Source organism: Vombatus ursinus, unplaced genomic scaffold (genome assembly GCF_900497805.2).
Source record: "Vombatus ursinus unplaced genomic scaffold, bare-nosed wombat genome assembly UNPS02014818.1, whole genome shotgun sequence".
NCBI classification, from domain to species: domain Eukaryota; kingdom Metazoa; phylum Chordata; class Mammalia; order Diprotodontia; family Vombatidae; genus Vombatus; species Vombatus ursinus.
The window spans coordinates 34648485-34664839 of NW_020954596.1; the positions used below are offsets into that span (position 1 = coordinate 34648485).

General features: G+C 38.5%; 1 protein-coding gene across 1 annotated transcript in view; it reads left to right on the plus strand.

Annotated features, from left to right (window-relative positions):
• The window catches only part of SMIM20 (small integral membrane protein 20), a 21754-nt gene extending 8587 nt beyond the window's left edge, over window positions 1-13167 (plus strand). Inside the window, exons 2-3 of the mRNA XM_027836029.1 lie at window positions 11507-11563; window positions 12333-13167. Of these exons, the coding sequence (XP_027691830.1) occupies window positions 11507-11563; window positions 12333-12370 (95 nt within the window). The 3' untranslated portion in view covers window positions 12371-13167. The remainder of the gene's footprint in view (window positions 1-11506; window positions 11564-12332) is intronic.
• The last annotated feature ends 3188 nt before the right edge of the window (window positions 13168-16355 follow it).

Genomic DNA, 16355 nt, shown 5'->3' on the forward strand with positions numbered 1-16355 from the left:
CTTGTTTGTACATATTTGTTTGCTTGTCTCCTCCATTAGCGTGTGAGCTCCTTGAGGACAGGAACTGACTTTTGCCTCTTTGTATCCCCAGTGTTTAGCACAGTGCTTTGCACATAGTAGACTTAATAAATGCTTATTGATCATAAGATTGCATTTGTAATTACTTCATGTTAGCTCCAATGTGATCTTTGGATAATTTTTTAACTTAACACAAGCATTTAAGTTTTATTAAGTGCTATGAGGTTTACAAATACCACATAGAATTAGAGAAGATGCTATCATTGCCTTCAAGGTTATTAGAAGATTGGGGAGAATAAGTAAGACTCAAATATAACTCTTGGCTCTTGAGATTTGATGTATCAAACAAAATTATGTAGTTTTATTGTATATAGAGGGAACCCCAAAGGGGCTTTTCATCATTCGTATGGTTGACACAGCATTATGTTTCTAATGAACCACTCACTTAGGGTATAAGAATTTCATTTAGTGCAGATGTTGTAATTTAAATGCTGTCTATCCTAGTCTATGTTATTCTGATATGCTGTGCCTTCTTATTAAGATTCAGTTTAATTCAGTATATGTTTATTAAGTATCTTTTATATGCGATGCATTGTGGTTTACCTGGAGAAAACAATGATGAAACAAGGTACAGTCTCTGATCTTAAAGACTCTATCATCTAATAGGGAAGATAAGAAAAATATATAACTAACTTGAGTACGAGTCATAAATACGTATTATAAATACATATAAGAACAACAAACAGTACAGTATGAGAGATAAGAGAAAGTATAGATCATTTCTAGCTAGAAGTATTAGGAAAGGCTTTTTGGAAGAGAAAGCACTTGAATTCAGCCTTGAAGGATGGGAAAGATATCAGTAGGTGAATGTGGAGGGAGTTCTTTGTAGGTATAATGACAGCCTACAGAGGCCAAATCCTAAGATGCCCTCAGTAGAAGAGCAGAATCTATGAAATATGAGGCAGTTTGTGTAAACTGCAAATAGCATGAGATCATTTTCCAGGCTACTGTCTAAGTCATGTCATCCGTACTTTAAGGTTTACTAATACTATATTCATGTGAATGTAGGTTACGATCAAATATAGACTGCATGCCTAAAAAGAGATCTTGTTGAAAATTATCACATTAAAAACACTGGCATATATAGGAGAAAATTGTTTTTTCTAAAGTAAGTTTCTGCTAGCAAGCCCCCTCTGCCCATCCAGGAGAAATCTTATATAGCAAATTAATGAGAATTTAGGAAAGTGAGGAATTTTAGAATGGTAAGAAGGCCTAAGAAATTAGACTTGAGAATGTGATATACATTTTTAAAGATTCCAAATATAAAAACTTATACTAACACGGCATAATAATGATGTAAAAAATGTGTTAATTTAATAAAGATATTTTTATGGAACTTCATGGAATATTCAGTTGCTGCCAACTTCCTCTGCTTTAGACTAGGGCAGTTCTTAATCTGGAGTCCATGAACTTTAAAACAAAAAGTTTGATAATTGCATTTCAGTATAATTAGTTTTTTTGTAATCCTATATGTTTTATGTATTTAAAAACATTCTTGAGAATGGGTCCATAGGTTTCACCAAATTGTGCAAAAGGGGTCCATGACACAAAAGAGATTAAGAATCTTTGACCAGAGCCTTAGTGTTTAGCAGAAAAATTGCAATTGTTCAACACAAATAACAGAAAAACTAACAAAATGTATCTGAAAATGAAAAAGGCTCTCTTTAAACTCCGCAACTTTTGGTAGTTCCCTAGGTTTGGTTCTCTCTCGTGTATAAGTGAGGATCCATTTTAGCTGTTACTTTGCAGTTCATATTTTCTGGCTATGGCCACTACATCCCATGATTTCTTCCATTCAAGCAATATCCTATTGAGGTTAAGTGTAAAAATTATGTTGCATATTAGGAAGATGGCGTTGGGAAAGGAATAGCTTGCCAACTTATCTCTCTCTCAGATGTCCTTTGCACATGACCATGGTGAAACAGATGGTGCTTCCCTAGCCTTTCCTTTTTCCTTTTCTAGCACTTAGCTCAGTTCCTGGCACCTGATAGGCGCTTAGTGCTTGTTGACTTGACTTTTCTGAAGTACCATAGCATGGTCTCAACCTGCTATATCACTGTATCACCTTTACTCCTGCCATCTTAAGACTCTACCTCCTTCTTTTCTCATCCCCCCAGCTAAAAATCAACTTTCCTTTCTCAAATAATTTTAGAGTTCTTAGAGCACTTAGAATTTTAGACTATCTAGATCTCTCTTTTGCTTGTGCTTATTACTACTTAGCTTATATTTATACTTATTTTTTTAACATGTTAAGCTTTCCCCCTATCCCTCCTTCCTCCCCCATCCCTCCTTCCTCCCCCTATCCCTCCTTCCCCCTCCTTGTGACTGTTGTGTTTTTGTCTTTACCTTTGTATCTCTAGTGCCTTGCACAGTGCTTAGCATATTTCATACCACTCTCAAATATTCAGATGAAGCCTAGAGTGTCGAGGTTATTGGTTTTTGTTTTGTCCCTGTGATTTCATTGATTTAGAGTGCTCTTAGTGAAGAAACTCCCTCAACCAATTCATATTGTCCACTGCTCTACAACTTAATACCATTAGAGTGATCTGGGGTACTGAGAGGTAAGGGTTTTTGCCCAGGGTCACAAAGCCAGCATGGATGAGAGGTTAGACCCAAGTTTTTCTGACTCAGGCCAACTCTCTTCCATTGTCTGTCCCTAAGTGACAGGTTAAGATTATACAAGAAGATACTACCTGTATGACCCTTAGGAAAATAATTTTACCTCTCTAGGCCTCAGTTTATTCATATGTAAAATGAAGAAATTAAACTAGATTACCTCTAAGGTCACTTTTTCTTTTTAAAAATAAATGTTTATTGATTTTTTTTTTAAAAGATTATACAAGTAGAATTGGGATTTGAATTGAGAACTTTTGTCTCCCAAATCCAGTATTGGAAACAAATGAAAATTTTTCTCCCTGCCCATGCCAATCTAAGCACCCTATCTCACCCTTCTTTTCCCCTTCCTCATCCTCAGCTGGGTCCAGGCTCTCATTTGACTATAAACCAAGCAGCTTAAGAGAGCTCATTCACCCAGACTCAAGGTGCCCAGTACTGCTCAGTTTTGGAGATTGAGTTCTTGGGACTATAGGACTTGAACAAGTTTTTCATGACTTCGGGAAATGTTAGAGAAGAGTCACTCTTATATCTTTCAGCCCCCTCAACTCTAGCCTAGCCTATAGATTCTGTCACTCTTATCACTCTCTTCTAGCTACTTTTCAACCCTGACAAGAACCTCAGGGCCATGTCTCTCCAAGTGGGAATTGAGTAAACTGCAAACTTTGATGAGGGCAACTAGGGATCCCCTTATACCGCTGTGCGCTTTCCCATCTCCCACACATTTCTCCACCCCATGCTTTAGTGATGCTTGTCTCATGGTTATCTTCTTGCCTTTTGGGCTGATCCTTCTTATTCTTCTTTGCAGAAGGTTCATCTATGTCCTGCTTTCAGTTTGTGTGTAGCCCAGAGCTCAGTCCTGGTCCCTCTTCTCCATTTATTCTCCCTGACGTTTCTGCAGAGTTTGATAGTCTCTTTTCTCTAGTTTTTTGAGATACTGGTTTTCTCCTAGTTTTCCTCCTACGTATCAGACCACTCCTCCATTTCCTTTGCTGGATCCTCTTCCAGGTCACTCCCTCTAAACTGTAATTGTCCCTCAGTGTCCTGTTCGGGACCCTTTTCTGCCTCTATACTACTTTACTTGGTGATCTCATCAGTTCCGATGGATTTAATTACCATCTTTATGCTAATGATTCTCAAATATACCTGTCTTGCACCAGTCTTTGCTGACCTCAAGTCTTGCATTTCCAACTGCCTTTTAGACATCCTGAACTGGATATCCACTAGATATCGTAAACTCAGTATGTCCAAAATTTAATTCATTACCTTTCTCCCTGATGCTGCTACCACTGTGGTACAGGCTGTCATCCACCTCACACCTTGATTACTCTATTTTATTTATTTGTTTTGCTTTTTGCTAGGCAATTGGGGTTAAGTGACTTGCCCAGGGTCACGCAGCTGTTATGTGTTGTGTGCTGTGTGTCTGAGGCCAGATTTGAACTCGGGTCCTAAGGCTGGAGCTCTATCCACTGCACCACCTAGCTGCCCCACCTTGATTTGCTGGTGGGTCCACCTGCCTCAAAGTCTCTCCCATTCCAATCCCATCCTCCAATCAGCCATGTCCCCCCCTACTCCATAAACTGCAGTGGCTTCTTACTGCTTCCAGCAACAAATACAAAATTCTGTTTGCATGCAAAGCCCTTTGTAACCTAGCCCCTTCCTACACCTTCCTACACCTTACTCCCCAGTGTGTGTTCTTAGATCCAGTGACATTGGCCTCCTAGCTGTTCCAGGAACAAGACACTCTGCCCCTTGGCTCCAGGCATTCTCTCTGGCTATCTCCCATGCCTGGAACACTCTCCCTCCTTCACTCCACCGACTGACTTCCTTGGCTTTCTTCAAGTACCAGCTACAATCCCATCTTTTACAGGAAGCCTTCTCCAACCCCTCTTAATTCCAGTGCCTTCTGTTTGTTAATTATTTCCTATGTGATCTTGTATAGAGCTTGCTCGGTATATATTTGTTTGCATGTTGTCTCCCCCATTAGATTATAAACCTCCTGAGGACAGGACTCTCTTTTGCCTTTTTTTGTGTCTCCTTTGCTTAGCATAGTGCATGGTAGGTGCTTAATAAATGTTTATTGATTGATTATACGTTTTCTTTCTTGGTTATCTCATATGATGGTATGGATCTATGCAAATGACTCCCAAATAAATCTACATATTTGGCCTTAAAATCTCAGCTGAGCTCCTTTCTCAAGTCTCTGTCTGTGTGCTTCGTATCTCCACCTGGGTGTCTCGGAGGCATCTCAAAATCAGCTGATCCAAAACTGAACTCATTATTTTTCCCCTTAAACTCAGCCCTCCTAACTTCAAACACTGAGGTTCCCAAGCAAAGAATCATCCTTGACTTGTCATTCCAACCCCCTTTGTATACCCAGACTGTTAAAAGTATTGTTAATTCTACCTCTTTGGTGTCTCTTGAATCAGTTCCCTTGTCTCTACTTAAATCACAACCTCCTTATTACTTCTTACCTGGACTATTATTAAAATAACACCCCAGTTGGTCACCCTGTGTCCAGTCTCTCCCTTCTCCAATCCATCCTCTACAAAGCTGTCAAATTAATATTCTTAAGATGTAGGTCAACCCAGAACATGGGATCTTATGTTCAAGAAGTTTCCATAGTTTCTCATTACCTTTAGGATACAAATTTCTCTTTTTTGGCATTTAAAACTCTCCAGAGTTGGCTCCAGCCTATCTTTCTAGGCTGATTATACATTATTCCCCTCAAGTCCTCAATAGTCTGGCCAAACTGGCTTTCCCTGGACATGATGTCCCCTATTCTAGTACCTTTGAGCAGGCTCTCCTTCAAGGTTGTAATTCCCTCCCTCCTCACCTTTACCTCTTGGAACACCTAGTTCCCTACAAGGCTTAGCTCAATTTGCCACTTCCTTCGTAAGGCCTTTCCCAGTTTCTCTCCACTTGTCTTTGAACATATTGTATCCCTCTGGTGGAAAATGAGCTCCTTGAGGGCAGAGACTCAGCACAGTGCCTTCTGCATAGTAAATGCTTAATAAATGACTGATTGATTGATTGATTGATCGATCACTTATCTCTAGGGATCCTCTCTAGCCTTGCAGATTTGCGATATGAGAAGTTAGAATTGATGCACTTTGTAGTAAGACTCCCTGTGTCATCAGGAAGGGTGTCGTCTTTCACAAGCTTATGTAGCATTTATTGAGCTGCTGGGGAAGCTGCTGCTGCTGCTAAGGACACTAGTGAGGCTTAAGCTATCTGTGCTAGTGAAAGAATGATGATAGACTGGACTCAAGTTTTATACAAGCCAGCTTTTCTGATGAGGGGTGGGGCCCCATAATTTGCACCAGTGTGAATGACAAAGACAATCACTGGGACTCTGCCTACAGATCTCCTAGCTTTTGTGTCATGGCTTTTCCTGTGTTGTTAGATCACTGTACCCTACTCTTAGGTGCTTCAACAATATATTTTTCCAGCTGAGTATAGTATAATTAATAAGGATAGACTGGTGGTACAAACTTTTAGCTCATTCACTGGTTCACATGGACACCCTAGGGATGCAACTCAATTATCCAAGCATCACTAGATAAAATATGATAAGCCAAGTAGTTGTTTGGTTCTGCTTGGGTAGCTGGTTTAACCTTCCCTGGTTTTCCATGTGTTAATCTACAGAATAGAGAATCCTTACTTACATGTTATGATGCTGTGCAGCCAGTTGGGACTTAGTAATTTGATGGTAGGAGTTTTACATAAAAATAATTACTATTTAGTCAGATAACAAAGTAGTAGATTTATTTCAGGATATGAAAATTAAGAACAAAAAATTATCTTTTAAAGACTTTAAAAACATGCAGTGGGTTCTTGTAACTACATTAGTGAGACTCATCAGTCTTCACCCATTCTTCTTCTTTGACCTTTTGGTTACTAAATTCTCCAATTAAATCTGCAAGGCCAACCACTGCCTGTGCACCAGGGGGCAGAGTTGTGTTGGTTGTAAGGGCCTTCAAACCAATAATATTTAACATTTGCTTTTGAATCGTTTTGCTGCTTACATAGTTCTAATCGGTTCACATTTTGAAGTCCTTAGTCTCTTTTCCTGCCTTGTCCATGTTCCAAATGCTTAGTCAGGTCTCCTGTGAGAGTAAAATTGTAGCCTATGGAGAGTTCATTGCGAGGGATAGTGACTGCTTTTCTGGTAGCATAATAATTTTTCCTCATCCTTATTTGTTTGTGTCACCCCTCTGCCCAAACATCTTCAGTAGCTCCCTGTTGCCTCTAGGATAAGATTCAAACTCTTCAACTTAACTATGTTCCTACTTCTCATTTCAGCCTTATTTTATACTGTTCCCTTTCCTGTGTGCTTTCATTTCATCCAAACTGGACTACTAGCTGCTTGTAAAACTTGACAGTACATTTCCTGCTTCTCTGCACCCCCATAGGCCACCTCCATGCTAGAATGTACTTGTTCATGTTCCTTTATGCCCATGTGCTGCCTGTTGGGATCTCCTCAGGTATTGACTGTGGATCTCATCCCTCCTTGGAATGGGGACTGTTGTGTTTTTGTCTTTTTATTCTAAATTCCTAGCATAGTGCCTTGCATATGGTAGGTACTTAATAAAGGTTTGTTGAATTTAATTGGTGTAGATGGGGCAAAAAGAATCATGGAATCTCACAGTTGGAGGGAAGCTTATGGTCCAACCTATACCTGCACAGAAATTCCCTTTACAACATCTATGATGAGTGGTCATTCAGCTTCTACTTAAAGACCTCTCTCTAGTGAAGGGGATTCCATTGTCTCCTGAGATGCTTCCTTATACTTTTGGATAGTTCTAATTGCTAGGAAGCTTAGCTTTTTATAGCTATGTATAGATAGACATATACACGCATACCCATATATCAGTATCTGTTTATCTGTGTACACACATATATGAGAGAGAGTGCAGAAGCTTGCAGTCACACTTAAAATCAGTTTCCCTGCAGCTTCTACATAGAAGCTAAATCCTTAACATTCTCAACACAATTATGTTGTTGGGTTCCCACCCCCCCCCACCTCCCCTGCCCTTTACTGTAAGTAAATAGTACCCAGTTCATTCTGCTGACCCTCATGGTATTCTTTCCAATCCTCACCATCCTGACTCCTCTGCCTTCTACCACCTTTTAATTTGGCAAAGTCTTTCCTAGAGTATTGCGCCCAGAACTGAGCACAGTATTCTTTATGTGGTCTGACCATGGCAAGATACAATGAGACTATCACTTCCTTCATTCCAGACACTATTATGGCTTTTATTATTATAGTTTAAGATTTACATTAGCTAATTTTGGATGCTGTACCACACTATAAATTTATATTGAATTTGTATTCTACTAAACCTATACAGATATTTTTCACGTGATTTTGTCTCCCATCCTATATTTGTACAGTTTTCTGAATTCAATTATTTGGATTCAGGTACTTTGCCCATAGACTCTACTTTTATCCTTCTTAAATTTCATCTTCTCAGATTTATCCTAAGGTTCTATCTAGCCTGTTGTATTTTTTTGGATCCTTCTCTCATTTAGTACATTAGCTATGCCTCCCAGCTTTGTGTCATCTACAGATTTGATCAGCATGCCATTTATGAATTAATCTAAATTATTGATGAAAGTACTAAATAGCCCAGGTCCAAGGACGCCTTTTTCACCTAGAAATCTCTTGAAGTCTATTTCATTCCATTAATGACCTCTCATTGGTTCTGAGTCTGAGTTTTACTTAATCATCTTGTCCACTTCTTTCAGTATTGTTCACCTGGATGGCTTGAGAGCCTTTATCATATGCTATCCTAAATTAGGTTTCCTATGTTTATAACATTCTTCTGATCTATCAGTTTAGTTACTCTGACAAAGAAATGTTGTGCTATTACCCCCAATTTAAAGATAAGAAAACTGAGGCTCAGAGAGATTAGGTGACTTGTCTAAGGTTACACAACTGGTAAGTGGAAGAATCCAGTGCTCTTTACATTGTGTTACACTTTTCTTTTCTCATTCCACATTCCCAAGTAATAGTATTCTCTCTTGCTTGGTTTTTGCTCAATATTGTGAATTTATATAAAAGCACTAAGACTTCAAAAACATTCATGGGTTAAAGAACCTTGTGATGTAGATAAGATACTAATATTCAGTTATCACTTGGGAGAAACTGGTTTGGCAAAGTATTTAAATTACTAGCCCAAGCAAAGCCACAACGATAATCAGCATTAAAATAAGAATTAAGAGATTACACCCTGTTTAAGAGAAATTCTTTGCTGTTCTCAGACCTCATTAACAATTAGTAAAAATCTGTGAGGACAAAGATTCCCTTCTTGGTAATATCTCCATGGCATTACGGTAGGTTAGGGAATAATTAAATATTCTAGCATCGCCAACATCCTTCAGTATTTCTCAGAACAGGCTCATTGGGATAATAGTTGTCCTTAAGAAAGTTTCTTTTGCTTTCTATCACTTGCTTTATCGTACCTTAGAGAAGAGTGTCTGCTACCAAGACGTCTGATTTCCATAAAAATCATCTCCTTAGTAATAATAGCAGCTTGCATTGATATACTGCTTTACAGTTTACAGCGCGAGTAGCAATGCGGTGTAGTGGAAGTAGCCCTGGATTCGGAATCAGAAGCCCAGATTTTGTATGATTTTAAGCATTCAGTTAACCTCTCTGTGTCTTAATTTCCTCATCTGTAAAATAAGAGGTTGTCCTATATGATCATTAAAGACCCTTCAATCTCCAGATCCTGCGGTTCTCATGACAACCTTGTGAGGTTGACATTTCAAATATTGTTCCCATTTGACAGATGAAAAAGCTGAGCCTAAAAGCATTAAGATGGCTCACCCAAGATTACCCAGTTAGTAAGCAGCAGGTCTAGGACTTGAACCTAGGCCTTCTGACTGCTGGTTCAGTTATAGCATCTCTGCCTCTGTTTACTGATAGGCAGTCTTTCCCACCATTCTCTTGTTATCAGAGAAAAGTTCTTTGGTTCTTTACAGAGAAAAGTATACATGCTTTTGTCCCAGATCATGTGAACTATGGTCGTTGTTATTTTCTCTTGACTTGTTTCAAAGTGACCCTTCTTGTAGAACTGTTTTTTACAAAGAAGGCTTTGTTTCTGCAAGAATGTGGATGGAAAGGATGCTGTTCTGTATAGCAGTCAGGTCAGATAACTACAGATTAATGGATGCCTGATAATTCATTGTAATTAGGTAGAGTTACTGCCTTTAAGAAGTATTATTCAAACATACTTAATTCTCATAGTTCCCACTGGAAGAATCCAGAATCCATACTGGAGGGACCTAGAGGTCATTTAGGCCAGCCCCGTGCCTCACTACTGAATCTGTAGTATCCCTAAACAAATAGTCATCTAATCTTTGCTTGAAGATCTCCATCTTTGGAAAGATCTTATAAACACCTTATCAAGGCATTTTATTCCCCTTTGGGGATAGTTCTTACTATAAGGAAGTTCTTTCTTACATTGAGCTGAAATACATCACTCTTAGACACACATTTGGACCTAGGACAGGACAGAATAAGTCTAAACCTTTTCCCTAACAACCTTTGTCTCCCTGCTCCTCTTCCCATTTTCTCCACCTGTTAGTTTTTAATTAAATGTAATACAGTGACTTCATTTTTTCTTAGTGAATCATCATTGTCTCATGTCCTAGAATTGGGTGGCTATTCCCAGAGGAAACTGACCCTCACTATCCCACCCTCATTTTTCTATTTGTAAATACAGAATTGAATGTTCTTTTATCAACAAAGTAAGTAAAGTAGGATCACTCATTGTGGACAGTTATTCCTTGGGGTGGGGGATAGGGGTTGTAAAAGCAATAAGCTTTCAGTATAAATTCTTGCTTTTTGGTTGGGTCATGCCTTTTGTATCTTTATAGGAAGCTAGAAAATCAAGTAAAGAAAATGATCCAACGTTAAATAGTATAAGAGCTAAATGTAGATTCAAGGAAACACTGTCAGTCTGATTAAAACAAAGGTTTTATTACAAAATTTAATTATTATAATTTTCTAGTAAATGTCCTTTGGCTACAAGTCTGTCTCCCAAAATACCACCATTTGTTTGGCAAGATTCTTAAAATAATAAGTCTCTGTTTTCACAAGACTTGGTTTTATTCTAAACCACTTAGAAAGATGTCAGAATGCTAGAAGCCTACAGACAGAAAATGCCCAATTTCTCTTGGCCTTTGCACGTTCAGGACAGCTCCAGAGAGACTGGCATAGCCTCTGTAGCTTAAATGCTATTACTAATTGGCACAACACCTGCAATCAATTAGGGAAGCTTCAATTACCCAAACCAAAGCTGCCCACCCAGAGATTAATTTTCTGCTCTATTTCCTATCAAAAACATAGCATATTTCCTCTCTTGTTCTTCCATGAAGTGCAGTGCAGATATTTAAGTTGCATTGTATTGTTAATTGTATTTGTTCCTTCATTTCAGCAGCATTTTCCTTTTGATATCATGCCCACAAGTTCTTTCAAAATTAGTCTCTTTTTGTTTTTGTTGCCTTTCAGAAATGCTGAGAGCACGAAGAATAAGACATTAGAAAAACTCTCCTTTGAAGGATTTTTTTCCCCTTTTTGGTTGAATGATGTAGAAAAGGCTCTGTGTTTTGCTTTAAGGGATCCAACTCCTACTACCTGAAAACCACAGATGATGATAGCTCAGTGGCACCCCTGAATTTAATAGCTTTTCTATGTAGTTTTCTTAATTTGGTTATCCAGGACTATCCCATGACCTTGGCCCTTGAAAGCACAGCTTTTCTCCCCTCTCTCACTGAAAGTCATATTTTGGTTTGTATTTCTCAGAGCTGGAACAAGCCATAAATCGGGCTGGTATTGTCCAAGCAGATGTGCAGCCACCAGGTAAACTCATAAAACTTTTAATTTGCCAAGTAATGATGCGGTAGATTCTTGCTATTTGGTGAAGACGTTTTTGTTGTCTCATGGACCATATACTAATTATACTGGATTTATTTCTTAATAACTGTCATTACATAATTCCCAAGGAAAGCTTTAAGATGGGCAATTTGAGTATTTAAACCTAGATCTTTGCATGTTTGCTTCATTCTTGTTTTGAATATTTAAAATGGGCATTAAAAATACAGCAAATTAGGTAGGTAAAATATGCAATTGAGTATGAAATATGAGTGGGTGTTTTACAGGTTTTACCAAACACCTATTTAGATGCCAACCCCATGGGAAAATACTGTTTACTTGTGGATTATTTTAATTGATATCAGATTCTTTGTACAAAAAGCAGAGGGCCACCTTTATAGCTAAAGAGTAAGCTACTTTAAGGAAATTTGAATTGTCTGAAACTGAATGATTTCTAGGTCTGTGAATGGCTTATTAAATAAAAGTTTAGTAATTTGTGGCAAAGTTCCTTCTTTCACTAGGCCAGATAGCTTTCTTCCTGTTGTGAGGAGATTGTGAAGCCATTTAAGTGAGCCCTCAAGGCTGGCACAGCATTCTAGCTGTCTCAGATTCCTGGATTCCAGCAGAGTGCCTGGGCTGTTTTAAACTGTGTGGACTTGCACATCTGAATTTTGAATGTCATTTTGTTCACTTGGGGTTGGAGGTTTGAAGCTGAAACCTGTCTTATTGAATATTTTCATATTATTTTTTCCCGTAGGATTAAAAGTGTGGTCTGATCCATTTGGAAGGAAGTGAAGAGGCTTGTGTCTGATCTGAATGGGAAAATAAACATCTTCATATCCTCTGTGCTGCAACAAATATAGATTGTCTCTGTGGAGTGATAACTAGAGAAGATAGAATTCTGTAATGGAGTAAACACTAGTAGTTCCCACAAATATTAAATTTTTCTGAAGTTTCAAAACACCGTTGATTTAAGTTACACTATTAGGAAGTTGTGGGGGGTGGAGTTTGTGAATTTGTTAACTAAACCTCCCCATTCTGGATAGAAAATAGACCTATTTATTATTCAGTCTCTATAGCCCAAGAGTTATGATTTAAATATGGGAAGAACAGCACCCTTGGGAAGATCCTTTTAGTGTCTTGTGTGTTGCCATTTCTCAAGTAAGATACTGGAATGAAGATTTCAGTAAGCTGCTTCATGGGCTGTGAGAATGTTAGAGCCAAGAAAACCGTTTTGGAATCTGCCCTGTGCTGTTTATTAACAAGCACAGTCCATCCTAGTCATGTCCTGTGGAAGACTACTTAGTTTTTGAATGTAAATGAGAGGTAACATGATTTAGTGGAAACAGTATTGAGTCTTCAGTCAGAATACTTGGATTTGAGTTTCAACTTTCCCACCTACCAGCTATGTGACCCCAGATCCTCTCTAGATCTGTTTCTCCACTTGTAAAAATGGGTGAATTGGACAAGATAATCCAGTCCCTTCTAGCTCTAACATTCTGTGATGAAGTTACTTTGCATACGTGGTGGAAGTAGATGTAGGATTAATACAAGTGTAAATGTGTACATTAAAATCATTTGTTTAACTTTGCTATTGTGTGAGCAGCTCTGTTTGAATATTTCCTTTTGTAAACTGATTAAATCATACCAGGAAGCCATTCTTGGCTTAATAAGTGGTATGACTGGAGTCTGCAAATATTTGTATTCAAATGAACATTAAATCACAAATGTCCCAAAGGTCCACTGTAGGCATCCATCATGTCCTGTGGTATTCAGCAGTATAAGTGTACAGAAGTTCTGTGTACTCCACAAGATAATAAAATTCCTTATCACCTTTGGGCACCTGCATGCAAATTCATCAACATATTAGAACATCTACAGGGGCTTTCAGCTTAGAACCTAAGTGCAGGACGCCCTGGTGATTTTTAGGCCACTCGTGATGAAAGGGTAGAGGACAGAAGGCAAACAACTCTAGAGACTATTAGTTCACTCTAAATTACAGCACACCCTTGACCTCTTTGTATTGGAAGGTAGACCACAAAACTTTGATTTTCCAGTGACCGTACAGATGGTCAGAGTGTAGAGAAGAGAAATAAGTTAAGTTAGCTATTGTTACTTGAGAGGATTAGAGTAGAAGATGCCAGCCAATAAATTGGGATTTACAGTAGATCTTAAAGCCATACAAGTAGCCTCCCACTTCCACACAGCCCAACCACCACCACAGCCCTCACTCCAGTGGGAAAGAGTATACATCCTGAGTTCCCACTCTTGCTTAGGTGATTTCTAGGCTCAGGGAAAATTAAAGAGTAGCTCTTCACAGTAAGGCTGGATACTTCTAGATTAAGGAGTTCATAGCTCTCTTCAATTTTTATTAACTTGGCTCCTCTATTTTCAATTAGTTTACTTATTTTTCTTAAACTTAATTAGCTTATCTTCAAACCCAGTCTCTGACTTTCCTGTGCCCTGGGGTAAGTGCCTGTTCCATTTTATAAAATGATTCCTATCTGAAGGAATTCTCTCGCATTCAAGGTTTCCATATTACTGATATTTTCTGCATGATTCTTGACTTTCCCCACCCTCATTCCCTGCCTTTCTGTGACCTCAACACCTTTGAATTTCCTAGTTCCTGATCCAGTCTTGCTTTCTGTGTATTTATCTTCTGCACACTTCTCAGCAAAACCATTAGCAATAAGCAACCACCTAAGATTCAACAGGGAGTATTTTATAAAAGGCTCATATGTTTGGTTACTCTCCCGAGCACTTGGATGTTTAGCAATACTTGAATTAAGTCATGCTTTAGTGTAAAAGCTCAAAGCCTGGACTCTAGGATGGGAGTGAGTGTTTTTTGATTTTTTTTTTTTAACATGGCCTGCATATCCCACTGTATCCCTCCTCTAAGAGCTATTCCTTATGGTAAAGAATTTTAAAAGAGAAGGGAAAATAGATTCAGCAAAACTAGCGAGTATATTAAAAGCCTCTTGCATTAAATGCAATGTTTTACACCTGTAGACCTCCCCATCTGCAGAGAAGCAGGAGGAGGCGATTTCACCTCTCTTTTTGGGGGACAAGTGTGGTTGTATTTTCACAACATTTATCTCTGTTATTTCCATTTATGTTGTAGTTATTTTGTATATCATTTTCCTGATTCTGCTTACTTCACTTTCCACCTGTCTTTACAGGTAAGTCTTTGTATTCATCATATTCAAACAGCATGCTAACGTCCCAATATCTTCATTTACTGCATTTTGTTTAGCCATTCTTCAGTAGATGGGCATCCTTTTCATTCTCAGTGCACAAAAAGCATTGCTGTAAATATTTTGGTTTATATGAAGCTTTTCTTTTGTCACTGACCTCCTCAGAGGTATTTGCCTAGCAGCAGAATCTATCACCAGATTTGTAGCCTTGGGAGTGGAATTTTCCCATCTTGCCTTGTTCCACCCTTGATCCTCCACTCCATCTATCCTGCCTTCCCAACCTGTTGCCATACTCAGCTCTTGACCAGAATACCAGCTTGATAGCACCTTACAGAAAATCTCTCATTGATTTTAACAAGCTTTTAGTTCTGTTTTATATAGATGAGGAAATAGAAGCACAGAGCAAGCCAGAGCTTGGATCCTTTGCTCTGATTTATAGTTTTAGTCTCAACCACTGGGCTGATCTGCCTCCTGCAAATGAGAGATGAAAGTTAATGTACTGGCTCGATTCCAACTAGAAGTTACTACTGTTTGTTTCCAAGGAGAGGTAAGATCAATGCCTAATATATTAAGGGAGTTCAACAAATATTTAAACAAAGTATAATGACTGAATGTGCCTGAGGATATCCTGGAGCTACTGTGACCTCCAGATGATGTAACAACAAAGGGAGAAATGCTAAGAACATGACCCTGGGGATCCTACCAATGATATCCCTACTACTATGATATCACTACTAGGTCTAATAATAATAGATAACATGTATATAGCACTATGTCCCAGGCCCTGTGCTAAGAGCAAGAGGAAAAAAATTTGCATGTACAGAAATATTGCTAGCACCTCTCTTTTCAGGGGCAAAGAATTGAAAACTGAAGAGGGGTACCCGTCAATTAGGAAATGGCTGAAGAATATGGTATATAAATGTGATAGAATACTATTGTACTATAAGAAATGAAGGGAATAGTTTCAGAGAAACCTGGAAAGACTTGAATGAACTGATGCAGAGTAAAGTGAGCAGAACTAGAAGAAGAATTTAAACACAATGACAATATTGTAAAGACAATCAGCTTTGAAAGATACAGAAATTCTGATCAACCCAATGACTGACTACAGTTCCAGAGGACTCATGATGAAACAGATTACCCACTTGCTGATAGGTGATGGACTCAGTACTGATTGAAATGAATTTTTGTTTGATGAGTTTTGTTTTTGTTAGGGGTTTTGTTTTCCTTGCTTTCTCAAAGGGGTGATGAATGGGACGGAGAAGACGATGTTTGTTTAAAAAATAAAAATAATATCCCTACTACGGGGTAGCATCTTACACTTATTCATTGTACCCCATTGGACCTTGGAGTAGGAGAGGGAAAAAAATCTTGATAATTAGTATCATGCAGAAGTGCCTCCTGCGTAAACTGAACTGACTTTGTTCTGCTTCCGTGAGAATTTGTAAAGCAGCATTGCCTACTTCCCACAGTGCATCAAATTTAAGTTAGCCTATGTATCAGTCAGTTCCAGAAGAGTCTATAGAGTATCTGCAGGTGTTAGCAGATCTCCTGACTCTCAAAAAGGATCTTCAAAAAGATTTTGT